Consider the following 27,808-nt stretch of genomic DNA (forward strand, 5'->3'; position numbering starts at 1 on the left):
TCATCTTCCTCCTCCTCTTTTTCCTCTTCCTCTTACATCATCTCCACTACTCCTCCTCCATGTGCACGCAACTCTCACAGAAGCTTTCCTTCGTGTTACATTTATGTTGACATTCTCAAGCTGTTATGTTAACTTTGACCCTCCCAATTGGTTAGATAATGTGGTTGTGTCGAGTATTCCATATTCAACCTATCATATTAACTTTGGTCCTCCCAATCGGTTAAATTGCTATAATTTTCTTCATAATCCCTATCCCCATATCATACGTCATATGTTCCATACTATTTTAAATTACAGTATAGTGTGATAAATTTATTTTTCTCTTCTTTTGTAATTTATATCTTCTTCTCTGTCTCTTAGTTCTTCTTACTCACTACTTGATCAGTTACACTGTTTTGTTTTCTAACATTGTTGCCACTCATCATCTCTCTCTAAAGAAATTTTAAAGAATTTCATATATACAAATTTAATGGGTGTGTCGAGTATTCCATACCACAATATGTATAGCATAGTCACATAATGAATAAAAGTTTAGGTTTAGGGTTTAGAGTTTAGGGTTTAGGATTAGGGTTTGGGTTTAGGGTATACGGTTTAGGTTTAGGGTATATGGTTTGGGTTTGGGTTTAGGGTTTATAGTTTAGGGTTTAGGTTTAGGGTATATGATTTGGGTTTAGAATTTTTAGATTTGGGTTTAGGGTATATGAATTTGTGTTTGTTTATCTGTCTTTGCCTATACTATATGGTTTGAGTTTAGGGTTTAGGGTTTTTCTCTCTCTCTCTCTCTCTCTCTCTCTCTCTCAATTTATCATACTATACTGTATTTTAAATTACAGTATAGTATGATACGTTTCTTTTTCTCTTCTTTTGCACTTTGTATCTCCTTCTCTGCCTTCTGATTCTTCTTACTCACTACTTGATCAGTTATATTGTTTTGTTTTCCAACACCGTCGCCACTCGTTAGCTCTCTCTCTAAAGAAATTTAGAGAATTTCATATATACAAAGTTTGTGGGTATGTTGAGTTTTCCATACCATAATATGTATAACATAGTCATGTAATGGATAATGGTTTAAGTTTAGGGTTTAGGGTTTAGGATTAGGGTTTGGGTTTAGGGTTTGAGTTTAGGGTATATGGTCTGGGTATATGGTTTGGGTTTAGGGTTTTGGTTTGGGTTTAGGGTTCAGAATTTGGTTTTAGGGTTTATAGTTTAATGTTTGGGTTTAGGGTATATGGTTTGGGTTTAGGGTTTAGGTTTGGGTTTAGGGTTTAGGATTTGGGTTTAGGGTTTAGATTATATGGTTTGGGTTTAGGGTTTAGATTATATGGTTTGGGTTTAGGGTTTAGGTTTGGGTTTAATATTTAGGATTTCGGTTTAGGGTTTAGGGTTTATGTTCGGAATAATCTATTCTACATCTATGTTATATATAGAATAGTATATAGTTCGAGCGTTTGATAATACACAGACAAACACTTTTCCATGTATTGTTATATTCTTAATTGTCACAATCTTTAGACTATACTATATGTTATGTAGTATTGTATCACAAATTCAGTTTTAGAGCGTCAACATCAAACGCACGCGCCTAAAAGGAGATTTTGGTCAAGATTGTGTTCTAATTGTCCTATCTACGGTTTGTAACTGTAGAATGACTATATTCTTGAGTTTTTTCTCCCTTTTGTACATTTCACAAATTCTCCCTTGATTAAAACTGAATTTTTTTTTTTTTTGCAGTCATGTGTATAGGCTGAAAGGGCGTTTGCACGCATGTATCTCTCCTTCTGAGAACGGACTTATCAACGGAAAGGTTTTGGTTTCATCTCTCTTGTTTCTCTTGTTCTTATAAGGCTTCCATTTTTCTTCTGCCTTGTTTTATTCGTTTTATTATCTGAAGGGTTGTCAACATTGTTTTGTTGGTTTTTTTAAAAAAGGGTTTGATGGTTTGGTGCAGATACTAATTGGATTAACAGATGCTCAGCTAGAGAACTTAGATATGATTGAAGGAGATGACTACGTGAGGAAGACTGTTGAAGTTGTATTAACTGTGCGTGTTATTACTTCATATTATCGTCAGTTAATCTCATAAACATGAGATTGCTTAAATACTGAAGCTCTTATTTCACCAATTTAAATAGGACACTTCTGAGAAGATGAAAGTGGAAACCTATGTATGGGCTAACAAGGATGATCCTGATATGTATGGAGAATGGGATTTCGAGGTTTTAATTCATTCTCTCAACTTATCTCATACTAGATACATGATTAAGTCTTTTCTTTGCTTAATGGTTTTGGACCTTTGGCGCAAACACTTTATGTAAATACTTGATTTGGTACTAGGAATGGAAGAGGCTTCACATGGAGAAATTCATGGAAGCGGCCAAGAAATTTACGGAATGGAAGAAGAATCCGGATGGGCAATCAAGGGAGGAGTTTGAGAAATTTGTACATGAAGATCCTCATGTGGCCTGAAGAATCTATGTGCTTTTCTTTTGTTTCCCATCGACATGTGTGTTGAAATCACTCTCGTTATCTATATCTTCTACTGCAAGTAAGAGTTTTATGAGTGGAGAACAAAACAAACAAAGAAAAAAGTATATGTTGTATTGTTTGTGTAATTGAGTTAGTTAGTCGTATGCAGGTGTCTTTATCTTTTTTTTTGGATGAAATAAAAGGAAACAAAAATAAAAATATGTACTAGAACAGATTTGAACTTATCATTATTATTTTAGTAGTAATCCAGCGTGTATTTTACTTGCAGTCTGAATAAATTGGAAATAAAATCATCCAATCAAATACCTTTCGCAACTTTTGAGATCATGACTATGATAGGTCAACACAACGTTCCAACTATTTTGGCAAACCATTAAAACAGTCTATACAATACGGCAAGATGTTTGACTTTATTAGATTAATCTTTAAGTTTTTATATATTAATTTTCAAACTATCTTTTGTTAGATTGGTAACCCACCCGTATTAATTTATTAATTTATTTGCAAAAAACAAGGAAAAAGTGGAAAGAAATATTAATATAATCCTTGAGAATGTCTTTGAAAAGCATTGTGTTAATAATGCCAATCAGGTCTTAATCCTTAAAAAGTCAAATTACTTTGAAAATACAATAATTATGGAAGTGGTTAGTGCAGAGATGTTGTTCGTTTGGTAAGACTTGAGCAAAAAAATTTGGACAAATAACAAAGCTTCCAGGGTTTGAGTGCGGCTTATTGTCGCGTCTATTCATTCCATCAAAAACTGCAAGATGATTTTCTGTTCATATGCAGATTATGTTACAGAGTTGTTGATAATAATCCTGAGATTGATGACCGTTAACAAGAAAATTAAGTATCTAACACAAGTGTAACCTGAACATAATAATAAACAATAAACACATGTTTCGCCTAAGATTAGTTTCAAAAGAAAAATATTTCGCCTAATATTTAGAAGAAGCAAAGAGCCAGAGAGAAATTAAGCTGTTTCATCATCCTAAATAATGATCATTATTGTTGACCCAAAAAAATAATTATCATCATCATTTCGTGTCATGGGTATTTTAGTAATTACGTTCGTAATGGTTTATATAGATTTGCCGTTCTGTAACCGCTAATATCAAATTTGAAATATTTAGCACTGAGGGTAATATAGTAATTTCAATCAGCGATTGTAACCGTTCGTCTCTCTACCCGAAAGCTGAAGCAGACCTCTCGTCTTCATCCAACGGCTCTCTCGAATCTTCTCCGCTCTGATAAATTTACTTCCTTTATAAATGCTTTCATCTTTCCTCAGATTCTCCGATTTCGAATACGTAACTAGTTTGATCGGATTCCGATGGTTAGGACCATTGGCGAAGCCAGAAATTTTTTTCAAAGGGTGCACCAATAATAAAGTAAGAAATATTAAATAAATTATTAAAATATTAAAAACCAAATATTAAAAACAACATTATTGTATAAAAAATCTAACATTTTATAAAAGCATTCTTCTTTCACTCATGGCTTGAAATCGGATCAACACTTCTTCGTTTGCGACATCATCAAGCAATTCTTTTTCTATAAAACAAATGAGATAATCACTTAAAAGATCATCCCCCATTCGATTTCTTAGAGCTGTCTTTACTATCTTCATTGCAGAGAAGCATCTTTCAACACTTGCAGTAGCAACCGGCAAAGTCAAAACCAACTTCAAAAGCCTATAAACCAAAGGATGTGCAATATGCTTTTGCGTATCTACCATCAGAAGAGAAAGATCTCCAAGACTCTTCAGATTTTTAAATCGCTGATCATGCCGTACATTGTCGATAAAAATACCAAGTTGTTGCTCAAGAGATAAACAGTCCATAAAACTGAAGTCCTCTGGATAGAACTTAGCCAGCTTCACCAACTTTGACTTGTCGAATGCCCGAAAAGCACCAATAGGATTTAAGGAAGCCATACAAATAAGCAGCTCAGTGTTTACCTCAGTAAAACGATCGTTGAATTCCTGAAGTTGCAAATCCAAAGTTGCATTAAAGCAATTAACCTTATAGTGATGCAAATTAGTGATGTTGGTTTTTTTCCTTGGCCTCCGAGAATCGATAAAACCTTCTTCCATATCGAGCATCTGAGTATCATGTTTCTCACAAAAAGAAGAAACTGTCAACATTAGTGAATCCCATCCATCATCTCTTACTCTCTGTAACTCCCGCTTAGTAGATTCTACTAGTGACATAGCATTCAAAATGTCTTGATCTTTCCTTTGCAAAACCATAGATAGATTCTCACATATTCCCAAAATAAGTAACATCAGATGCATATAGAACACACAATCAAATGTCTGAACATATTTGAGAAGACCATATGCCTGGCATCTCTTAGAATCATCTGCGCCATCCTTTTCGATATACTCAAGAACTTTAATAATAGTAGAAAACAACCCAACCAAACGCAACAACGTTTTATAATGAGAACCCCACCTTGTAGTTCCAGGCCTTCGAAAAGAAATTTCTTGATTCCGTCCTTTCCCAGTGTTAATGTCACCACTAGCAATTCCAGCATTTATCTCGGCTCGATAATTTTCCCGGACTTTATCTTTTCGTTTGCAAGAAGCTCCAACCACATTCAATAACATAGAAACCATATCAAAGAAATCAGAAACCTCAAATATCTTTTTCGCAACAGCCACTACAACCAACTGAAGTTGATGAGCAAAGCAATGAACATAATATGCAGAGCTGTTTTCTTTAGAAATCAATGATCGCAGGCCATTAAACTCTCCTTTCATATTACTAGCTCCGTCATAACCTTGTCCTCTCACTTTTTTCAAGCTCAGACCATACCTAGCAAACAACTCATCAATAGCATGCTTCAAAGATAAAGAAGAAGTCTCTTTCACATGGACAACTCCAACAAACCTTTCTTTGACTGCTCCTTTCTTATCAACAAATCGAAAAACAACAGCCATCTGTTCTTTGTCAGACACATCAGCAGATTCATCTACTAATAGACCAAACACTCCGTTGTCAATTTCTTCAATAACAGATTTCACTACTTCTTCTGCAAAAGCGTTTACAATATCCTTTTGAATCTCTGAAGAAACCATCTTGTTATTTCCTGGAGCATTCTCCAAAACAACTTTTTTTATAACATCATTGTGATCAGCTGTGTATTTCAGAAGTTCTAAAAAGTTTCCTTTGTTAGAAGACTCTTCTCCTTCTCTATGACCTCGAAAAGCTAATCCTTGTCGCAATAAGTATCTAGAAACATCAACAGAAGCATTTAATCTGATACGATACTCATTTTTCATCGCATTAGTCTTCTTGTACATAGCATGTACTATGGATTGACCTTGATTCATCAAATCATCACACTTCTTGACAGCATTATTGTGAGAACTGTTAAGTTCTCCTACATGGAAAGATAACCTATCAGGCTTATGCCAATTCGAGAACCCACCCCTCACAAATCCAGGATACGCATCATCTCTAAACAAGTAGCAACACAAACAATAAGCCTTTTCCTCCGATACACTGTACTCTAGCCAATTACCATACAGACCAAACCAAGCTGAATTAAATCGTCTCATTTTACCACCTATGAGTCTCTTTTCAAAGTTATGACCAAGTGGTTGACACGGACCTCTAAGAAGGTATTTGCGTCTTACCTCATCGACTTGATTTGCATTATAATCCTTGATATTTTTCCTTTTAGCAGGATCCCACGGCAAATCATCAGTATTATTAGATGGTAAAGTGTTATCAGACAGTGAAACTGATGCTTTTTTGTAGTACCGTTCCATTGATTAAGCTAAAAAACCAAAAAGTACATAACATAAATCAAAACGTATAGTATAGCAAAAGTATTATTTATAAAAATTATAAGCTATGTAAAACTTGCAAACTATCAACTGTAATCAAGAATAAAGCCTCTATCTATGATCTTGGACTTGTACGACTGGAACAAAAAATTCAGATGCTATTTAAATAATTACTAATCATAGACATTGACATTGCTGGAACAATTGAACAATTCAAAACATAATTGCACAAATATAAAGAATAGTTAATTAGTTACCAGTTTTGTATGGTATACAAGAGAAGAAAATTCTCTCAATTTGATTTGATGATTTGCACTTGCAGTTGCACGTTGAAGAAGAAGCTTGAGCGATTAAATTTTGTATTAAGCGTAGACATAATTTAGAATAGTTAGGGTTTAACAAAAACTGTAGAGAATATAATTGGGCTTTGGAGTTAATTGTAATCTGTAATGGGCTAAGTTATTTTTTTTTCATTAAGGCTTTGATGCAAGCAAATTTTAGTGGGTGCACAATTATAAATTCATGACAGTTAACACTATTTTTTTAAAAAATTGAGTGTGCACGTGCACCCTCACTCCACTGTGTAGCTTCGCCAATGGTTAGGACCGATCCGGTGGTGGAGATTTAGATCTGCACCATCCCTCTACATGGTGCTCCTCCGTCGTGGCGGTAGTAGCGATCTAACGCCTCCTGGAGTAACATGAACGATTCCGATTACGGTGAAAATCAGGTATAAACTCTCTTTTCCAAACACTTCTTTTCTGCAATTTTAGAACCATTGATGATAATGCGTGAATGCATACTAACGATTGCTAGTTCGTGCGTTCTGTTTTCTAACATCTTAGGGTTTCATAAAAAATAAAATGGATATAGGGATTTTTAATTTACTGTGAGGACGCTGTCTTTTAATCATTACGAGCAAAAAATATTTTAATTAATTATTATTGGAAAATTGGAGCATATAACCATGAAAAAATGTTAATTGGAAGAATAGCGTTTAACCTAACAAATGTATACACGGCATCTTATATATACTCCCTTTGTTCCAATTTATTTGATGTTTTAGGTTATTACACATATATTAAGAAAACACATATTTTTATGTAGTTTATCTTGGTAACATAAAAATACATTAAATAAAACTATTTTAACCAATAATAAAAAAGTACAGTATTTTATAATTGGTCATAAAATTCAAATCATATTAAATTCTACCTAGATTAGTGAGAACATCACATAAAATAGGACAAAATGAAAATCCTAAAACACCACTTAAAGTGGGACGGAGGGAGTATAATATTACTGTGATACCCTCTCCAATTTACCGGCTCACCTGCTAGAAAAATATATAAAAAATAATAACTTTTATTGCCTCAAGTAAATCGTGTCCTCTCCCATTCCACACAATCTCCATTCTCACTTTCTTCCTCCGTGGTTTCTACCTTTCGATACACTCCTGCATCTCAGTGAGCATCTCCGTCGTTCTCTCTTCCAATCATCTCGGTGGTTCTAATCATCTCGGTGAATCTCTATTGCTTTACCGTTCTTGTTCCACCTCAAACCGTCGATTGTTGTTAGATCTCTGGAACTACGGTAAATTCTCAGGTGTTTACCTTCGAACCTTTTCATATGTTGTTATTTTTCTTTTCTATTTGAGCTGTTGTCGGAATTAGTGTATTATAATTGATAAATCTACAACCTTGTTTCCATTGCATGTCCGATCTGATTTTTGCGGCGAATTTGGTCAATTGATTTAGGGTTTAGGTTTCCCCGATTTTTCTTATTCTTTGTTACATTGAATTGTGCATTTTAGCAGAGATACATAGTAAATAGTATAGTAATATAGTTTGATGTATGGAATAGCATATGCTATAGAACTTGTTTGCGTGGGATCTTTTATAAATATTCTATTTGAAATGGAATAGAAAAGACTATATGCGTAAACTATTCTATTTGAGATGAAATCAGTTGACAAACTATTCTACTTGAGATGGAATTGCATGATCTGTAACGAATGCGCTACCGTTCTTTATCATTGTAATGTTTGAAATATAAAAGTTCATGTTTATATAAAATACAATGGATTACTTTGTTATAACCATGATTCCCTCTTACTTTGTTCTTCAAGTTTGGCATGGACTAAATTGTGGTGAAATAGTTGACTTTCACCGACATGAAAATACAAAAGGTCTTACGCGAGGGAAGGAAACCGGAAGAGGGTTCAATCTTATTCGTTTTTGTTTCATGTTCTATTGATATGAGTTTTGTATTAGTATATATATATGCTTTACATTAGTGTGTGTATTTTACATTAGTGTGTGTATGTAATTTTGTAAAGAAAAATAATATATTGGACGTAAATGGAATAACATTGATTATGACATCAAATAAAACATAATACAATGTGATGTTGAATGGAATGATATTTATATAATGTTGTCTCTTTCACCTCTTTTCTGTAATGCCGTCAATCTGAATTTGGTGTAAGCATTGCCTCCTTCTTTGCAGTCATAGACACTTCAAAATTTGAAAAATATCTATTGTGGTATTTCGTTTGTCACATTTTTTTATAATATATGCTCAGGTAGAATGGAAATGCATCTTATTGGTATTTCAAAATTTGGGTTTAGTTTATGGAAAATTAGGGTTAATTGACATTGGATTAGGGTTTATATTTCCATGTAGGATTTAGTGATTAGTGGCTAAGGTTTAGTTTATGGAAGATTGTGTGGTTGACATTGGGTTATGGTTTATATTTTCGTGTATGATTTAGTGTTTAATTGATACGTTTATTTTCTATATAATTGTAGTTGACATTGGATTTAGTGATTAGTTGATACTTTTATTTTGGAAGTATATTTGTATTTCTAGTATTATATTTATGATATATAGTATGGAAATACGCTTCTTGGATTCTGTGTTTGTTTAACCTTCTTTTACAATTACGATATTCATCTACTCCTCTCTCTGCATATTTTTCTTTCTTTGATATTCATCGATTATTTTGTGGAATGAAATCTGCAATACACAGATGTTATGTTTATGACCGTATCAGTATATTTCGTTGCTATATGTCATGTCAAGTGGTATAGTCTACGACTCACATTATTCCATTTTACATGGAATCGTACGTTCACATTATATACTATTCCAATCGTTTGGGATTTATGGTTTAAGGATTTATATTTTTGGGGTTTATGGTTTAGTTTTGTAATCAGGGTAAGTGTATATGGTTGGGGAGGGGGTTGGGTTTAGGGTTTTGTTTTGTATATGGGGTAAGGTGTATATGGTTGGGGGTGGGGAATTTGGGTTTACGGTTTAGTTTTTAGGGCAGTCTGTAGACAACAAAGGCTATTGCATTAACATGCTTCAATTCGTTATGCTATTCAACTGTCTCTATATTATGTAGTTGCTCTTTCAATTGGAACTATATTTGTATTTATACTATTCTATCTAACATACATAGTATGAAAATACAATCTTGGTTTCTTCGTTTATTTAACGTTGTTTCTTTTACACTTACGATTGCTATCTACTCCTCTCTCTGCATTTTTTTCTTCCTTTGATTTTGAATAAAGTTCTATGACGTACTTCATAAATTATGACATTATTATTGTGGGACATAAAATCACCACGTCATTTGTTTTATGTGTTGAAACCTATAACCTGTTACTTGGAGGGGTATAACCGGATGGAAGGGAGCCAAAAAGTCAGAGAGTGAATTATGTCAAAATCATGACTACTTCCTTAATTTACACGCGATACATGGCTAATTCGCAAATTAACCCATAATTATTATCCTGAGATTTGTGGTTCAATGTTGCGTGGACACACCACTTACTGAGTTACTTTTAGCTTATTGCTCCATTTTAATCAAGGAAATGGTAAAAAGAGATTTGATCGAAGTCTATGGAAAGGTAGAGTTTGGTAGTTTAGTGTTTTGTACCCCCAAAGATTAGAAATCAATCAAGAATATTATGTTTGGTTTTGATCAATGGAGCTAAGCAAGGTGTGTTCATTTGTAGGCATACATATGCAAGATATCAGATTGATTCGTAGAGGGAAAGTAACATGTTTCCTCACTACTTCATCATCAATAGGTAAGTTGTGCATTATTATTAGCTTTGATTTTTTTTTCTCTTTATCCTATCTGCACTATGTTTTATGTATTGCTCTGATTAAACAATTCAGTCTCAGGCAGGTGGATTCTTATGATTGGGAGACAAAACGTTGTTAAGACAGTTTGTGTTCGAGTCTAAGTCCAACAAAGGTTACGTCTCTATCTCTCTTATACACACCCATACATACATAATATAACACAACGTTACAAAACACACAAGATACTTGCAATTCACATACGGAAAGAAAAAGAAAACAGAACGCAAAACACGCATACACATCTTTAAACACAACAAAATTATATTAATACAAAAATACTCAGACACAACAAAACTCGAACGTACACACAAAAATGATCAAAACAAAAACAGTCAACACTCATAAGTCAGAATACGACTTTCCACATACCAGTAACTCAAACACAAACCTAGACAAAATACAAAGAAAACATTGCAAAAATGACAGATATTCAATAGTGTTTCTCGTTTCATTTTTTCATATGATATTGTTTCCCAAGAATCAAATAATTCACTGGTCAAGCAACTAGCAGAAAAAGGTAATTTTCGTACAACTACTTCTGCTTATTTGTGATGGATGAATATATCTTCAGTTTCTTTCGGAGGCTTCTATTATTTCGGTCTTATAACATCATATCTCTTTTCATAACACTATTATCTCCTGAACAGGTTCTTGAGCTCAAGCTGCATCAAACAACATGTTTGGAAGTAATACTGACTTTAACAGGTTTTTTCTGCTTTGCTATAATTTGATAGAAATGGGGAATCAAAGTGAATAACGGGTAATCAACTCATACTTTGCTTATCAATTAGACTCTTATGCTTAACTGTTTGAGAAATTCAGGTCTCATTTGTAGTTTTTCATACATTCTTTCGGTAACTCATACCTCTACCAGGTATCTAATTATGACTTTAAATCTCATTTGAAGCATGACTTTTTTTTTATCTGTTTCCCTTTTTATGTGGCGATATGTTCTTCTCCTGGTTATGTTGTTTGGTTCCAGCTGTTTCATTTAGGCATCAGACTTGTTTACGACACTACATCAGTGTGTGGGCTCAAGATCATGTACTGGTTGAGATAACTAAAACATTGTATGCTCTTCTTGACGATATAACATTCAATCTAAAAAGCCTACCTTTCTAGAAAACTAAGTAGTCTATACGATGTGACGGGCTCAAGAAATTTTGGTCGTTCACAACAAAGTACAACATGCCATTTTACTGGCGTTTTTTCTCTTTTCTCTTCTTTCCAAGATTTCATTCTCCATAGATGTGCACTAGATCAAGGTGTAAGTGTTATCTAAATCCACTACTACATGTTCTAACACATATGTAAACTTTATCATATTTTAAGTTTTGTTCTTTACTATGATTAGGTGGCCGGGAAAATGGTTCTGCTTTCTTGTCTCTGCTATCCGGATGTTTAGATTGTGTCTTGGATCTCTTCTTATGGTAGTTGCTGGGTATGTCCTACTGTTAAACCTTAAACCATGACCGTTCATATTTCACTCAATTGTTTTTTATCGGTTCTTGAAAACATTAATCTTGCTTGGGGTGACTTTTAGGTGCCATATTGTTAAAGGACAGAGAAATCTGCAATGAACGATTGGAAGTCAAGGTTTTGACTGAAGTCTTCAAAGCTATTTTTTAAGATGGTGATGATGGCAGCATAATCAAATTTCGGTCTAGAATCTCACGTGGAGTGTATGCTTTTTTTTTTCTTTTCTTTTGTTGATGGTATTGTTAAATGGGTGTTTCTTATCTCATGTTGAGTTGTGGCTCTACTTATTGTAGGTTGACCTTGTTCTCAACATTGGATCATTTACAACGCTCTCTAGATAACTAAGAGATTTCAACCACGTTATAGTTTCAAGAGTGGACTAGTGGAATGTCTCGAGAATTCTGACTGGGATGAGTTTGTGGATGTAAGTCAAGGTAACTGTTCTTTTTCGTTTCTTTCTTTTCTTATATATGTTGTTTCTGGAAAAACTATCCTCGCATGCTAACTTTTAATAGGTTAATCGTTTTATTATCTGTAATGGTTCGTTTTATTATCTGTAATGGTTGAATGTTATCAGACCAAACCATTATGTTCATAAGATCAAGAATGCCATACGCTTTTAGCAGCCAAAAGAAAGTGACATAGCTTTTTGTGTTGCCATGTGCATAGGTTTTTATGTTGCAAAAAACATCATTGTTGATCAAGCAATTTGACAAGGTAAGTTGTGCATTATTATTCAGGAGAAACTTGAAGATCCTGATCTGGTTTTCTAAATTTTTTTGCCTGAATCTACTTAGTTTCCTTTGTGTTTTATTTCAGCTGTAAAGATAGATTTGTTTGTTTGTGTTTCAGTCTGAAGAAGCTTTAGTTGAGTTGCTTCAGAAACTGGAATATGTTGACATAACAATGAAAGATCTTCAGGTAATATAATAGCAACCAAATTTGTATAGAGAACACTTTTGATTCTTCGATTTCTTCATAGTTTTTCAAGTTTATGATTTTTGGTCACTCTAGGGAAGAAATATCGGGCGGCTTGTGAATCAAAAGCGGAGGCATCGATCGCGAAATGTTCAGAGATTAGCTCAACAGCTTGTCAAGTACGATCAAATTCAGAAACTTTGTCTGCTCGAATTCAACCATCAAGAACACTATTGATTTTCCAATTCACTGTACTTTTGTCTCTGCAGGAAATGGAAGCAAATGGTAGAGGAATCTTTCAGATTAAAGCCTGGTGATTTCCAAAGTCCGAGTTTAATAGGTAAAAGAAAAGACTGCAACTCTGAATTTCAGAACAACCATAATCCCTATCCATTTCCTCATCCAAAAGACAGGGAAACCTCTGTTCCTGAGGGTCCCTTAAACCTCGAAGGCCTCTTCCCCATACGCCCGGTAAGCCACTCATAAACTAGCGGTAACAGACGTCAATTTGACAAGATATCAGATTGGTTCGTAGAGGAAAAGTAACACGTTTCCTCACTACATCATCATCAATAGGTAAGTTGTGCATTATTATTATTAGCTTTGGTTTTTCTTCTTTATCCTATTTGCACTATGTTTTATGTATTGCTCTGATTAAATAATTCAGTCGCAGGCATGTGGATTCTTATGATTGGGAGACAAAACGTTGTTAAGACAGTTTGGGACGAAGGCCTCTATTAGTTGAGGTCTTATAACATCATATCTCTTCTCATAACACTATTATCTCATGAACAGGTTCTTGAGCTCAAGCTGCATCAAACAACATGTTTGGAAGCAATATAGACTTCAACAGGTTTTTTTCTGCTTTGCTATAATTTGATAGAAATGGGAAATCCAAGTGAATAACGGGTAATCAAGTCATACTTTGCTTATCAATTAGACTCTTATGCTTAACTGTTTGAAAAATTTGGGTCTCATTTTTAGGGTTTAGGGTTTTTTCTCCTTTCTCTTCTTTCAAAGATTTCATTCTCAATAGATGTGCACTAGATCAATGTGTTATCTAAATCTACTAATACATGTTCTAACACATATTTAAACTTTATCATATTTTAAGTTTTGTTCTTTACTATGAATAGGTGTCTGGGATTAATGGTTCTTCTTCTTGTCTCTGCTATCCGGATGTTTAATCTTGTGTCTTGGATCTCTTCTTATGGTGGTTGCTGGGTATGTCCTACTGTTATACCTTGAACCATGATTATTCATATTTCACTCATTGTTTTTTTTATCGGTTCTTGTAAACATTAATCTTGTTTAGCAGACTTTTAGGTGCCATCTTGTTAAAGGACAGAGAAATCTCCAATGAACGATGGGAAATCAAGGTTTTAACTGAAGTCTTCAAGCTATTCTTTAAGATGGTGATGATTCGGTCTAGAATCTCAGGTGGAGTGTATGTTTTTTTTTTCTTTTCTTTTGTTGATGGTATTGTTAAATGGGCGTCTCTTATCTCATGTTGAGTTGTGGTTCTACCTATTGTAGGTTAACCTTGTTCTCATCACTGAATCATTTACAACGCTCTCTAGATAACTAAGAGATTTCAACCACGTTATAGGTTTAAGAGTGGACTGGTGGAATGTTTCGAGAAATCTGAGACTTGGATGAATTTGTGGATAGTACGTCAAGGTAACTGTTCTTTCTGGAAAACTATCCTCTTATGCTAACGTTTAGTAGGTTAATATTATCTGTAATGGTTGAATAAGATCAAGAATGCCATAGGATTTTAGCAGCCAAAAGAAAGGACATAGCTTTTTGTGTTGCCATGTGCATAGGTTTTTATGTTGCAATAAACAACGTTGTTGATCAAGCAATTTGACAAGAAATCTTAATGAACAACGAGGTACTCATGTCATACTTTTCTTATCAATTAAACTTATATGCTTGCATCAAGCTGATTTTACGCTATTGATGTTCAAGATTGACTAATTTGGTTGTGATGCGCTAGTAACGCTATTAAAGATCTATATCTTCTGTTCCCCACTCCAGACGAAGAGCCGTTTATATTGCAAATGCAAATAGAGCATGGGTGCTTGGCAAAAGACCAGTCAATCTTCCAATATAGTGTTGGTTGCATGTTGAAAATTGTATTAACACGAAAACTGAGTGTCTTACTCTGTAATTTGCAGATCGACATAACTTACTGCTGTCTGCTGCTGGATCTATAAAGGTGACATCAACAAGATTTGACCAATTCTTTGAGAAAGGTAAACTCAAGAATTTTATTGAAAGTTCGAAGACCAATATAAACGTTCCAAAAGATTAGAAAGAACTATAGTTAGTGGCTTAGTGGCACAGTCGGTGGTGAAAAGGAAGTTCATATCTAATTCTCTAAATAAACCTCCATTTCAGAGCTATATCACTTAAAGATGCAACATGCTGGGGATCAATTTCGAGTATTTTCGTCTACTTGGGAGAGCCAATCATTTTATTACTTCTTTTAGAGGTAAGTTGTTCTTTCTTTGTCATATAGAGTCAAATGAAATAACTCTACTCTTTAATTGTTCTCATCTGTTTCTTTCCTCATGCAGATTGATCTTCGAGTTTCAGAAGCTACAAATCATCAGTCCAGCAGAACCACTGAGAGTCGGGTGATGAAATCTCTTTGTCTCTCGTCTCATGTGTAAACTACTTACACCAACTATACTCATATTCAATAGTGTTTCTCGTTTCATTTTTTCATATGATATTGTTTCCCAGGAATCAAATAATTCACTGGTCAAGCAACTAGCAGAAAAAGGTAATTTTCTTACAACTACTTCTGTTTATTTGTGATGGATGACTATATCTTGAGTTTCTTTCGGAGGCTTCTGTTTGTTAAGTCTTGTAACAACATATCTCTTCTCATAACGATTATCTCGTGAACAGGTTCTTGAACTCAAGCTGTCTTCAAGAGGTTTTTTTCTGCTTTGCTATAATTTGATAGAAATGGGCAATCCAAGTGAATAACGGGTAATCAAGTCATATTTTGCTTATCAGTTAGACTCTTATGCTTGACATGAAAGTCATTTTATGTAATTAATATACAAGTTTAAATGTTTGAAAAATTCAGGTCTCATTTGTAGTTTTGCATGTTTCTCTTTTTATGTGGCGATATATTTTTCCCCTGGTTACGTTGTTTGGTTCCAGCTGTTTCATTTAGGCGTCAGACTTGTTTAAACACTACATCAGTGTGTGGGCTCAAGATCATGTACTGGTTGAGATCACTAAAACATTGTATGCTCTTCTTGACAATATAACATTCAATCTAAGAAGCCTACCTTTCTAGAAAACTAAGTAATTTATACGATGTGACAGGCTCAAGACACTACAAGAAAAGTGTAGTATTGCAATAGTGGAATACTGTTGCAATATGTTAATATATTGTTGCAAAAATGAAATTGCAAGAAAAATGTAACAAAATTTAATGTCTTGCTGTTTGAATGTTGCAAATTCATATTTGTTGCACACATGTAACAAAATTAGCCAGGAATTGAGTTGTTGCTATAACTGTTATATTATTGCAACAATTATTTCATAACAACTTTGTTGTATAGATGCAACTTATTTTTACAACCATAAATAGTGACAGATTTTTGCTACATAAAATTTATAGCAAACGACATTGCAAAATTGCAATTAATTTGTTTCTTGCAATGTGATAGTATTAATGTAAAAGGAACATTGCAAAACTTTTATTAAACAACATTAAAAATATGCAAATATTTTGTGACGTTGGTTGTCATGTGGTCTAGTTTTTCTATACTTAAATGCACATTTTATTTTTATGATCAATTTTATCAAATAATCTAAAATGTCAAAAAGTTTCAACAAGCATTCATATAAAAACCAGCTATAACTTGAAAACTAGATAAATCTAATTATAACTTAGAAAGTAGAGCTAAAATAGTCAAATAAACATTTTTGTTTTTGTACACATGTCCAGTAAACACAAAACAGTTCAAACGAGACCTTGTTTTACTGCTTAAACCTATCATCCGGAAAGTTACTTCAGTGCTGATACGGTGATACCATGATAAACTATAAAGTCAAGTAAACACATCGTAGTTGACATCCATTGATGAACAACTAAAACAATCAAGCAATATTATTTTCTCCAAATCTTCATGTTTGATGAACCTTTCTTTAAATCTTCATTTTCTTCAGAAATATCTTGTAAGTTTTTTGAAAGTTTCATCATTTTTCAAATTGCTTTTGATGGTGACTGCACTATGCCGTTTATTGAAATTCAGTAAGAAGAGCTCCATTGATCGACCACCATTTACCATATGATTCATCTGAAAAATTGCAAATAAAAGGTAACACTTAAGCAAACTGAGAAGAAATAAGCAAACACACACAAAAACGTTACTGAGATGAGTAGTTTAAGAAAAAATATTGTGTGTCATGAGTTATTATAATCTCACATATAGGCTGTATATATATGAAAACAATAAAATCTAAATTTCTTGATATGAGATATTTTCATATCTTTTAATATAATATTCTCTTAACAAACTAACTTCAAAGGAGAATCAAATATTCTCTCAACAAACTACAGGTCTACAACGAAGGTAAGCAACGGTTTGGAAAAATGTAATTAGTGATTTCGTCATTATCATTTTTATTTAATATATTTACTTTTTTGGCTATTTTTTGCGCGTGTCTAATTTTATGTTTTTTGGGACATTATCATTTCTATTTAATATATTTATTTATATTGCTTTGATAAACACTTCATACCTATCTTTATCTGCGTCAAAGAAAAGAAAAAAGAAATAAGGTGTTATTCAAATAGCATAGTTATTTCAATTATCTTTGAAAGAATATGTAAATGATTTTTTAATAGGAATAAGTAAACTACATCATACTAGACCAAAAGAAATTCATAACATAAAACTATTTACAAAATTTTAAGAATCTGAAACCTTGCAAATATAGTTTACATGTTTAAATATACAACATATTTTTATTTTTTTGTTCACCCAAATATGCAATATATATTATATTTATTGTAATTATTATACAAAAGCTATTTAAATCTTTTTAAAATATATAATTCTTGCCATGTATTGTTTATATATATACATATATTTTGCAAATTAGCAATGATCTAAAATTGTTGACTGTTTCTTGCAAAATTTGCAATGTATTTTTTATGTTACAAAAAGTTACAATTTAGCAATAAAAACATGCAACATATATTACGGTTGTGATTTTGCAATATATTTGTAATGAAATTGGGACCAATATTTAATATTGCAAATATATTGCAATAATCATAGCAAATTAATGACATAAATGAATGTTGCCATATTTTTGTTGCAATATTGTTAGTTTCTTGTAGTGAGAAGTTTTGGTTGTTTACAACAAAGTACAACATGCCATTTTACCGGCGTTTTTTCTCATTTCTCTTCTTTCCAAGAGTTCATTCTCCATAGATGTTCACTAGATCAAGGTGTTATCTAAATCCACTACTACATGTTCTAACACATATTTAAACTTTATCATATTTTATGTTTTGTTCTTTACAATGAATAGGTGTCCGGGATTAATGGTTCTTCTTCTTGTCTCTGATATCCGGATGTTTAAGTGTCTTGGATCTCTTCTTATGGTGATTGCTGGGTATGTCCTACTGTTAAACCTTGAACCATGACTATTCATATTTCACTCATTGCTTTTTTATCGGTTCTTGAAAACATTAATCTTGCTTGGTTGACTTTTAGGTGCAATCTTGTTTAAAGGACAGAGAAATCTCCAATGAACGATCGGAAGTCCAGGTTTTGACTGAAGTCTTCAAGCTATTCTTTAAGATGGTGATGATTCGGTCTATAATCTCAGGTGGAGTGTATGCTTTTTTTTTTCTTTTCTTTTGTTGATGGTATTGTTAAATGGGCGTCTCTTATCTCATGTTGAGTTGTGGTTCTATCTATTGTAGGTTGACCTTGTTCTCATCATTGAATCATTTACAACGCTCTCTAGATAACTAAGAGATTTCAACCACGTTATAGGTTTAAGTGGACTAGTGGAATGTTTCGAGAATTCTGAGACTGGGATGAATTTGTGGATAGTAAGTCAAGGTAACTGTTCTTTTTTCGTTTCTTTCTTTTCTTATGTATGTTGTTTCTGGAAAAACTATCCTCGCATGCTAACTTTTACTAGGTTAATCGTTTTATTATCTGTAATGGTTGAATAAGATCAAGAATGCCATACACTTTTAGCAGCCAAAAGAAAGTGACATAGCTTTTTATGTTGTCATGTGCATAGATTTTTATGTTGCAATAAACAGTGTTGTTGATCAAGCAATTTGACAAGAAATCTTGATGAACAGCGAGGTAATCATGTCATACTTTTCTTATCAATTAAACTTATATGCTTGCATCAAGCTGATTTTTCTTATCAATGAAACTTATATGCTTGCATCATCAAGCTGATCTTTCGCTATTTATTTTCAAGATTGACTATTTTTTTTGTGATGCGCTATTAAGGATCTATATTTTCTGCTCCCTACTCCAGAAAAAGAGCCTTTTATACTGCAAATGCAAATAGGGCATGGTTGCTTGGAAAAAGACCAGTCAATCTTCCAATAACTATACGTATGAGAACCATTTTTTCTTAGTCAATATAGTTTAGTTGCATATTGAAAATTGTATTAACACGAAAACTGAGTATCTTACTCTGTAATTTGCAGGTCGACATAACCTTCTGCTGCTGGATCTATAAAGGTGACATCAACAAATTTGACCAAATCTCTCAGAAAGGTAAAATCGAGCATTTATTTAAAGTTCGAAGACCAATATAAACGTTCCAAAAGATTCGAAAGAAATATAGCAAGTGGCTGCTGACACAGGTAAAAAGGAAGTTGGTAACTGATTCTCCAAAATTAATCTCCGTTTCAGAGATATATCACTTAAAGGTGCAACTTTCTAGGGATCAATTTCGAGTCTTTTCGTTTAGTTGGGAGAGCCAAACATTTTCTTATTTCTTCTTTTATAGGTAATTTGTTGTTTCTTTGTCATATAGAATCAAATGAAATAACTCTCTCTCTTTAATTGTTCTCATCTCTTATTTTCCTCATGCAGGTGTTCAGATCTTTGAGTTTCAGAAGCTGTAAAGGCAAATCATCAGTCCAGTAGAACCACACTGAGAGTCGGGTGATGGAAATATCTGTCTCTCTTCCCATGTGTAAACTACTTAACAAAGCAGAAAAATGTAATTTTCTTACAACAACTACTGCTTATTTGTGATGGATGATATCTTCAGTTTCTTTCCAAGGCTTGTATTATTTAGGTCTTATAACATCATATCTTTTCTCATAACTATTATATCGTGAACAGGTTCTTGAGCTCAAGCTGCATCAAACAAATTTTTTGGAAGCAATACAGACTTCAACATGTTTTTTCTACTTTTCTATAATTTGATAGAAATGGGGAATCCAAGTGAATAACGGGTAATCAAGTCATACTTTGCTTATCAATTAGACTCTTACGCTTCACTGTTTGAGAAATTCAAGTCTCATTTGTAGTTTTTTCATACATTCTTTCGGTATACCTCTACCAAGTATCTAATTATGACTTTAAATCTCATTTGAAGCATGACTTTTGTTTTTGCATGTATCCCTTTTTATGTGGCGATATGTTTTTCCCCTGGTTATGTTGTTTGGTTCCAGCTGTTTCAGACTTGGTTACAAAACTACATCAGTGTGTGGGCTCAAGATCATGTACTGGTTAAGATTACTAAAACATTGTATGCTCTTCTTGACGATATAACATTCAATCTAAAAACCCTACCTTTCTAGAAACTAAGTAATTTATACGATGTGACATGCTCAATAACTTTTGGTCGCTTACAACAAAGTACAACATGCCATTTTACGGGCGTTTTTTCTCCTTTTTCTTTCCAAGAGTTCATTCTCCATAGATGTGCACTAGATAAAGGTGTTATCTAAATCTACTACTACATGTTCTAACACATATATAAACTTTATCATATTTTAAGTTTTGTTCTTTACTATGATTAGGTGTCCGGGAAAATGGTTCTTCTTGTCTCTGCTATCCGGATGTTTAATTTGTGTCTTGGATCTCTTCTTATGGTTGTTGCTGGTATGTCCTACTGTTAAACCTTGAACCATGACCATTCATACTGCACTCGTTGTTTTTTTCCGGTTCTTGAAAACATTAATCTTGTTCCGGGGGCTTTTAGGTTTCATCTTCTTAAAGGACAGAGAAATCTCCAATGAGCGATTGGAAGTCAAGGTTTTGACTGTAAGTCTTCAATCAAATTTCGGTCTAGAATCTCACCGTATATGCTTTTTTTTCTTTTCTTTTGGTGATGGTATTGTTAAATGGGTGTCTCTTATCTCATGTCGAGTTGTGGCTCTACTTATTGTAGGTTGACCTTGTCCTCAGCATTGAATAATTTACAACCACGTTTTAGGTTTAAGAGTGGACTAGTGGAATGTTTCGAGAATTCGGACTGGGATGAGTTTGTGGATGTAAGTCAAGGTAACTGTTCTTTTTCGTTTCTTTCTTTTCTTATATATGTTGTTTCTGGAAAAACTATCCTCGCATTCTAACTTTTAATAGATTGATCGTTTTATTATCTGCAATGGTTGAATATTATCAGACCAAGCCAGTTACGTTCATAAGATTCAAGAATGATATACGCTTTTAGCAGCCAAAAGAAAGTGACATAGCTTTATCTCCTCCTCGTGTATTGTCATGTGCATAGGTTTTTATGTTGCAATAATGTGGATCAAGCAATTGGACAAGGAATCTTGATGAACAACGAGGTGATCATGTCATACTTTTCTTATCAATTAAAATGCTTGCATCAAGCTGATCTTAAGATATTGATGTTCAAGATTGACTAATTTGGTCGTGATGCGCTAGTAACGCTATTAAGGATCTATATCTTCTTCTCCCCGCTCCAGACAAAGAGCCGTTTATAGTGCAAATGCAAATAGGGCATGGGTGCCTGGCAAAATCTTCCAATAATTATGCGTATGAGAAACGAACTATATATTAATATCTTTCTCTTAGTCAATATAGTGTTGTTGCGTGTTGAAAGTTGTATTAACACGAAAACTGAGTATCTTACTCTGTAATTTGCAGATTGACATAACTTACTGCTGCTGGATCTATAAAGGTGACATCAACAAGATTTGACCAAATCTCTCAGAAAGATAAACTCAAGAATTTTATTGAAAGTTCGAACACCAATATAAACGTTCCAAAAGGTTAGAAAGAACTATAGTTAGTGGTTTAGTGACATAGTCGATGGTGAAAAGGAAGTTGGTATTCTCTAGATAAATCTTCATTTCAGAGATATATCACTTAAAGATGCAACTTTCTAGAGATCAATTTGTTCGTCCACTTGGGGGAGCCAATCATTTTCTTATTACCTCTTTTAGAGGTAAGTTGTTGTTTCTTTGTCATAACATATAGAGTCAAATGAAATAACTCTCTCTTTAATTGTTCTCATCTCTTTTTTTCTCATGCAGATGTTCAGATCTTCGAGTTTCAGAAGCTGCAAAGGCAAATCATCAGTCCAGCAGAACCACTGAAAGTGGGGTGATGAAATCTCTCTGTCTCTCTTCTCATGTGTAAACTACTTACACCAACTCTACACAAATAAAACAACAACTAAGTTGTTTTGTTCTGTTCGTATTGCATTTCTTTGGTCGAGTTTTGTTGTTTATTTCGGTTGATGGTATAGTTAAATGGGTGTCTCTTATCTCATGTTTAGTTGTGGCTTTACTTATTGTAGGTTGACCTTGTTCTCAGCATTGAATCATTTACGACGCTATCTAGATAGCCAAGAGATTTCAACCACGTTAGAGGTTCAAGAGTGGACTAGTGGAATGTTTCGAGAATTCTGACTGGGATGAATTGGTGGATGCAAGTCAAGGTAACTGTTCTTTTTTCGTTTCTTTCTTTTCTTATTATATATGTTGTTCCTGGAAAAACTATCCTCGCATGCTAACTTTTAATGGGTTAATCGTTTTATTATCTGTAATGGTTGAATATTATCAAATCAAACCATTATGTTCATAAGATCAAGAATGCCATACGCTTTTAGCAGCCAAAAGAAAGTGACATAGCTTTTTATGTTGCAATAAACAGCGTTGGACAAGGAATCTTGATGAACAACGAGGTGATCATGTCATAATTTTCTCTCTTTTTTTCGAGCAAACATGTCATACTTTTCTTATCAATTAAACTTCTATGCTTGCATCAAGCTGGTTTTACGCTATTGATGTTCAAGATTGACTATTTGGTTGTGATGTGCTACTAACGCTATTAAGGATCTATATTTTATGCTCCCCACTCCAGACAAAGAGCCTTTTATACTGCAAATGCAAATATGGCATGGGTGCTTGGCAAAAGACAGTCAATCTTCCAATAATTATGCGTATGAGAAACCAATTATATATTAATATATCTTTTTTTAGTCAATATAGTGTAGTTGCGTGTTGAAAATTGTATTAACATGAAAACTGAGTGTCTTACTCTGTAATATGCAGGTCGACATAACTTACTGCTGCTGGATCTATAAAGGTGACATCAACAAGATTTAACCAAATCTCTCAGAAAGGCAAAACTCAAGCATTTATTGAAAGTTCGAAGACCAATATAAACGTTCCAAAAGATTAGAAAGAACTATAGTTAGTGGCTTAGTGATATAGTCGGTGGTAAAAAGGAAGTTGGTATCTGATTCTCTAAATAAATCTCCATTTCAGAGTTATATCACTTAAAAATGCAACATGCTCGGGATCAATTTCTAGTATTTTCATAGTCTACTTGGGAGGAGCCAATCATTTTCTTGTTACTTCTTTTAAAGGTAAGTTGTTGTTTATTTGTCATATAGAGTCAAATGAAGTAACTCTCTCTTTACTTGTTCTCATCTATTTCTTTCCTCATGCAGATGTTCAGATCTTCGAGTTTCAAAAGTTGCAAAGACAAATCATCAGTCCAGTAAAACCACACTGAGAGTCGGGTGATGGAAATCTCTGTCTCTCTTCTCACGTGTAAACTTCTTACACCAACTCACACAAATAAGACAACAACAAAAATGAAAACGTCACGAACACGCAACAAATCACAAAAGCTAAGACAATCACAACTAACACAACACGTACCGAACTAAAAGAATTTCACAAAGGCTAACACAGTAAATACAGAAATAATTTCAAATTGTAATAAACAATCTCAAAAAAAAACTACACCATGCAACGAAATAAACCACAAAACTTGAACAAAACAAAACAACTTAACAATCACCACAAAACAAAAATTATCATGGGCACTTTTCTTTTCTCTAAATGAAAGACTTATATACTTCTTATTTTCCAGTTGAATGCTTCTTTTTATGCTTAGTTAATGCACAATTTGTAAGGATACCTATGGGTTCGTTTCATTTTTATATCAATTTATTGTTTATTTTAAAATTCAGTAGAACTATCTTGTAAATGTAAATGATTTGTCACAGCTCTTTTTCAAAAAAAAAAAAAACTATCTTGTAAATGAGATTATTAATGATATATTCTACAGTAACTTTGTATCATCATCATTCAGTACACATGTTTTCTCTGTACATACACTCGTACTCTACTTTTATCTGTGATTGTAACCTAATTTGTATTTTGATATAATTTTTTATTATTAAGCAAAAATGCCCTTGTATACAAATGATGTTTGGGAAAGAAGAAAAGAGGCAGAGTGTCTTTAGAGTGGATAAAACACAGAGGGGCTATGGGTTATTTTGGTTGATGGACTTTTTTGAAGAGTAAATAATACAAATGAGTTTTATTGGTTGCAACTGTTGTAGACGAAAATTTTAACTTGTATCTTATTGTATTTAGAGTAGTCGATGCAGAGAATGATCGTTCTTGAAAATTGTTTTTGAAACAACTAAAGGTTATTATTGCTGATCATCATCATTTTGCTTTTATTTTGGCCAGAGAAGTCTATTGATAAAGTGTTTGAGAATGTGTATCCAACAATTAGACATAGTATTTGTATTCATCAATTATTGAACAAATTAAATTTGGTTTTATATTAAAGGGACAAAAGGTGTATTTTTTATTGTTTTATTTTGAATTTTTTTCCAAAAAAAAATAGTTCAAATTTCAAAATAACAAATTGAGTATTAGAAAAATAATACACCAATACTAAAATCATTGGGTGGACAAATTTCAGGTCCCTTTGAGATTTCACAAGGCCAGATGTAGAACAGCCCCATCATTATAACGAAGGAAAATAAATTAAATTATAAACGATTCAGCTAACCATAATTTTAGCGAGTTAATTCGAAAACCATCTGATTAACCAAAAATTTCAGAAGAAATTAGGGCTTTCATCCAATAATATGTCACCAATCTGTCCACCAGAATCCTCAAATAGCCAGTTCTCGAACAAAGACCATTGACTTTGGTTACTGCATCCAGTTATGTCTGGTTTGGTCTCATGATCAGGTGAAACTCCAGCCAAGTCACAATCTTTCAATTGATCGAACCCTGAAAATGATTGAAATGGTCCTGCATAGTCCTTCTCGACATCACTTTTGATCACTTCTTTTGTCACAGAATCTGGAGAAACCATTCGATCCGCACAGTTTCGAGTCTTTGGAGAGTTCTTCACCCACCCTTTGAGCAGTTTTGCTATATTCTCAGTGCTTGAGGCATAAGTGGTAGATGTTTCTTGCGCCCGAAGAACCCCCCTAGCTGAGGAAATAGAACGTCTTGATTCAGCAGAAGAAGATGTTGTTGCCGTAGTGGCCGCCAATGTAATGATCGGTGATACGGCAGGAGACAAAGCCTCAGAGAGAGCCTTTTTCGCCAAGTTAATATCGGTTTGAAGCCTTCTTTCCCATTGGCCTCTTGCGATGTTTGAGTTGGAATTAGCAGAGGAAGACGATGGAGAAGAAGAGAGTGAGGAATGGTCTCTTGATTGATCAACTTCTTGATTAGAATCTTGATTGGCCTTGTTGAGTTTCTTCTTCAAGTGAGTGTTCCAATAGTTCTTAATGTCATTGTCTGTCCTTTGTGGAAGATAAGAGGCAATTGCAGCCCATCTACACCAAATATTAAATGCCCTCTATTATTATTATTTTTTCTAATTTTAAAAAATTGCGAGAGACAAAATAGAGAAATCATATTTTCAATATTGAATGTAATTAGTTTAATTTAATTACCTATTGCCTAAGAGTGCTTGGAGATGGACAATCATCTTTTCTTCATTTTCTGTGAAGTTGCCTCTTTTGATTCCTGGCCTTAAATAGTTTGTCCATCTAAGCCTACAACTCTTGCTGCATCTAAGCAACCCTGAATTTTACAAGAACAAATGAAATATTAAAAAACCTACTAAAAAACTTAATCTCATGCACTAGATCTTTGATCCTAAAGTCGATAAAGAAAACCCTAGATATATAATTAATTTCAAAATATGGTTCTGATTAGTCTTATACCCATTAAGGGAATATATTTTCCCATTTTTGATTCCTTGTCTATATCTTACTAACTAACCCTAATAATAGCTACATATATCCAAATCTCGAGGGATGATATATGTATTACATAAAGAGAGGGATGAGAGAAGAAGATTATACATACCAGTATTGGTGGGAACAGCTCTCCAATTGCCAGGACCATGTTCTTGGATGTAAGTAACTAAAACGATATCTTCTTCAGGAGTCCATGGCCCTTTCTTCACTCCTCCTTTGTCACAACAAGGGGGTCTCACCATTATCTTGATCTCTCTCTTAACCAATCAATTAATTAATTAGTTAATTAATCACTCTTTTTTGCCTCACTTGATTTTTCCACTACAACTCTTTGCCAAGAAAATAGAAGAAAATGGAGACACCTTTAGTTTTTGATGAGTCTCACAGTACCCTTAAGCTCACTAATAGAAGTACAGAACTCTTAGTTTGGATAGATCTAATGGTTAAGCTTGGCGACAAAGGTCTACGTCCACCTTCTTCTATTTATATATAAAAAGAGAAAGAGAAAACTGCTGACCCCTCTTGGTCTTGTATCATTGGTTGTCTCAAAATTGAGTATTTAAAAAAAAATGTAAGCATTAACTACAAAAGTGGAGGTAAAGCCTCCAAAGTCAGCTGTGCGGCAAAGGAAAAGTCTCTGCTCTCTCCACACAAAACCGCGTGGCATTCAATGTGGGCTTGCTCCTTTCAAAATCCCTAATATCATAAAAATTGTTATTAACTATTTTTGTCATAAAATTAAGAATAGTGGAGGCATATATATGACAACATGGTAATAATATATGATATGATATCTCCCTCTCGAGCTTTTGATCTATTGCTACGATAATTGTAAGAATTGAATAGTGACTATGCATTTATGTGCGATGCATATAGGCTTCGTTAATAATAGAAAATTGATGAAAGGATCTTTTGATGAACGAGATTTTCTCTGCGCCATGATTTGCTGTTTCGGGTTTCCATGAAAACAGAAGAAATAATTGCTGTTTCGGATAGAACCAGTGGGTCTTTGGCTTTTGTCAAATAACATGATGGTCTACGTCACTCATTCGGGTATGGTTACATGTGCATGTCGACGTCGTTATCGTAGGTGGTGAAAAGAGATTAACAGATTTGCAATGAGAATTTGGCAGTTTGCCATAAGATAATGAGGATTTTGGATTTGATAGACACGTCATACAACCATATTCTATTTGTGTACTTGTGTGTATATATGTAATGTATATATGTATGTCAACAAATAATTAATAAAAAAGGATATCAATTTTGTTTTCACGAGGCCGGAACAAAAGGAAGAAGAAGAGACACGGGACTCCTATAATTTCTTCTCTTTTGTCAATGTTGTGCTATATCTATTTATTTATGCAGGTAGGGTTTTCAATAGTTTTTCAATAGTTTGTACAAGTGTGAAATTACATATTTTGGAAATTATACCAA

The 27,808-nt window shown here is 33.6% G+C and overlaps 3 protein-coding genes and 6 long non-coding RNA genes across 9 annotated transcripts; 7 read left to right on the forward strand and 2 right to left on the reverse strand.

Moving 5' to 3' along the window:
* The first annotated feature begins 1,645 nt into the window (after positions 1–1,645).
* LOC130495603 (protein AIG2 B-like) lies at positions 1,646–2,630 on the forward strand. Its single transcript, XM_056987021.1, has 5 exons — positions 1,646–1,677; positions 1,732–1,804; positions 1,949–2,041; positions 2,133–2,216; positions 2,335–2,630. The coding sequence occupies exons 1-5, from the start codon at positions 1,646–1,648 to the stop codon at positions 2,464–2,466; spliced, it is 414 nt and encodes a 137-aa protein (XP_056843001.1). The 3' UTR covers positions 2,467–2,630.
* Positions 2,631–3,958: 1,328 nt separating this feature from the next.
* On the reverse strand, positions 3,959–6,052 carry LOC130495604 (uncharacterized). Its single transcript, XM_056987022.1, has 4 exons — positions 5,010–6,052; positions 4,811–4,910; positions 4,625–4,747; positions 3,959–4,471 (listed from the first exon to the last, which is right to left on the reverse strand). The coding sequence occupies exons 1-4, from the start codon at positions 6,050–6,052 to the stop codon at positions 3,959–3,961; spliced, it is 1,779 nt and encodes a 592-aa protein (XP_056843002.1).
* Positions 6,053–11,592: 5,540 nt separating this feature from the next.
* On the forward strand, positions 11,593–12,845 carry LOC130496597 (uncharacterized). Its single transcript, XR_008935750.1, has 6 exons — positions 11,593–11,708; positions 11,796–11,882; positions 11,985–12,123; positions 12,214–12,354; positions 12,590–12,637; positions 12,773–12,845. It is a non-coding gene; the product is annotated as an uncharacterized LOC130496597 (long non-coding RNA).
* Positions 12,846–12,928: 83 nt separating this feature from the next.
* LOC130496621 (uncharacterized) lies at positions 12,929–13,409 on the forward strand. Its single transcript, XR_008935776.1, has 3 exons — positions 12,929–13,017; positions 13,108–13,178; positions 13,248–13,409. It is a non-coding gene; the product is annotated as an uncharacterized LOC130496621 (long non-coding RNA).
* Positions 13,410–13,972: 563 nt separating this feature from the next.
* On the forward strand, positions 13,973–14,812 carry LOC130496609 (uncharacterized). The gene is made up of 4 exons (XR_008935768.1): positions 13,973–14,062; positions 14,165–14,278; positions 14,448–14,518; positions 14,665–14,812. It is a non-coding gene; the product is annotated as an uncharacterized LOC130496609 (long non-coding RNA).
* Positions 14,813–18,217: 3,405 nt separating this feature from the next.
* LOC130496600 (uncharacterized) lies at positions 18,218–19,203 on the forward strand. The gene is made up of 5 exons (XR_008935757.1): positions 18,218–18,326; positions 18,410–18,493; positions 18,595–18,709; positions 18,880–18,948; positions 19,136–19,203. It is a non-coding gene; the product is annotated as an uncharacterized LOC130496600 (long non-coding RNA).
* Positions 19,204–19,379: 176 nt separating this feature from the next.
* On the forward strand, positions 19,380–20,079 carry LOC130496633 (uncharacterized). The gene is made up of 4 exons (XR_008935789.1): positions 19,380–19,464; positions 19,560–19,629; positions 19,768–19,864; positions 19,951–20,079. It is a non-coding gene; the product is annotated as an uncharacterized LOC130496633 (long non-coding RNA).
* Positions 20,080–20,886: 807 nt separating this feature from the next.
* LOC130496402 (uncharacterized) lies at positions 20,887–23,464 on the forward strand. Its single transcript, XR_008935547.1, has 12 exons — positions 20,887–20,970; positions 21,071–21,132; positions 21,260–21,372; positions 21,599–21,659; positions 21,760–21,870; positions 21,982–22,015; positions 22,193–22,282; positions 22,371–22,472; positions 22,637–22,777; positions 22,993–23,023; positions 23,203–23,281; positions 23,394–23,464. It is a non-coding gene; the product is annotated as an uncharacterized LOC130496402 (long non-coding RNA).
* A 1,554-nt stretch (positions 23,465–25,018) lies between these two features.
* On the reverse strand, positions 25,019–27,324 carry LOC108811454 (transcription factor MYB30). Its single transcript, XM_018583501.2, has 3 exons — positions 26,481–27,324; positions 26,063–26,192; positions 25,019–25,942 (listed from the first exon to the last, which is right to left on the reverse strand). Exons 1-3 carry the CDS (start codon positions 26,611–26,613, stop codon positions 25,207–25,209), a joined length of 999 nt encoding a protein of 332 aa, XP_018439003.1. The 5' UTR covers positions 26,614–27,324; the 3' UTR covers positions 25,019–25,206.
* Positions 27,325–27,808: the final 484 nt, after the last annotated feature.

This window comes from Raphanus sativus, chromosome 6, assembly GCF_000801105.2.
Source record: "Raphanus sativus cultivar WK10039 chromosome 6, ASM80110v3, whole genome shotgun sequence".
Lineage (NCBI taxonomy): Eukaryota > Viridiplantae > Streptophyta > Magnoliopsida > Brassicales > Brassicaceae > Raphanus > Raphanus sativus.

Excerpts from the sequence above, each read along its gene's own strand:
- LOC130495603 (XM_056987021.1), top strand. The coding sequence starts at position 1,646 with ATGACTATATTCTTGAGTTTTTTCTCCCTTTT. Across the intron at positions 1,678-1,731 it reads TTGAGTTTTTTCTCCCTTTT|TCATGTGTATAGGCTGAAAG; the intron begins GTACATTTCACA and ends TTTTTTTTGCAG. Across the intron at positions 2,217-2,334 it reads ATGGAGAATGGGATTTCGAG|GAATGGAAGAGGCTTCACAT; the intron begins GTTTTAATTCAT and ends ATTTGGTACTAG.
- LOC130495604 (XM_056987022.1), bottom strand. The coding sequence starts at position 6,052 with ATGAGACGATTTAATTCAGCTTGGTTTGGTCTGTATGGTAATTGGCTA. Across the intron at positions 4,748-4,810 it reads CATATGGTCTTCTCAAATAT|AATCTATCTATGGTTTTGCA; the intron begins GTTCAGACATTT and ends GGAATATGTGAG. Across the intron at positions 4,472-4,624 it reads GGGATTCACTAATGTTGACA|GAATTCAACGATCGTTTTAC; the intron begins GTTTCTTCTTTT and ends TTGCAACTTCAG.
- LOC108811454 (XM_018583501.2), bottom strand. The coding sequence starts at position 26,613 with ATGGTGAGACCCCCTTGTTGTGACAAAGGAGGAGTGAAGAAAGGGCCA. Across the intron at positions 26,193-26,480 it reads AGCTGTTCCCACCAATACTG|GGTTGCTTAGATGCAGCAAG; the intron begins GTATGTATAATC and ends TGTAAAATTCAG. Across the intron at positions 25,943-26,062 it reads CAAGCACTCTTAGGCAATAG|ATGGGCTGCAATTGCCTCTT; the intron begins GTAATTAAATTA and ends TATTTGGTGTAG.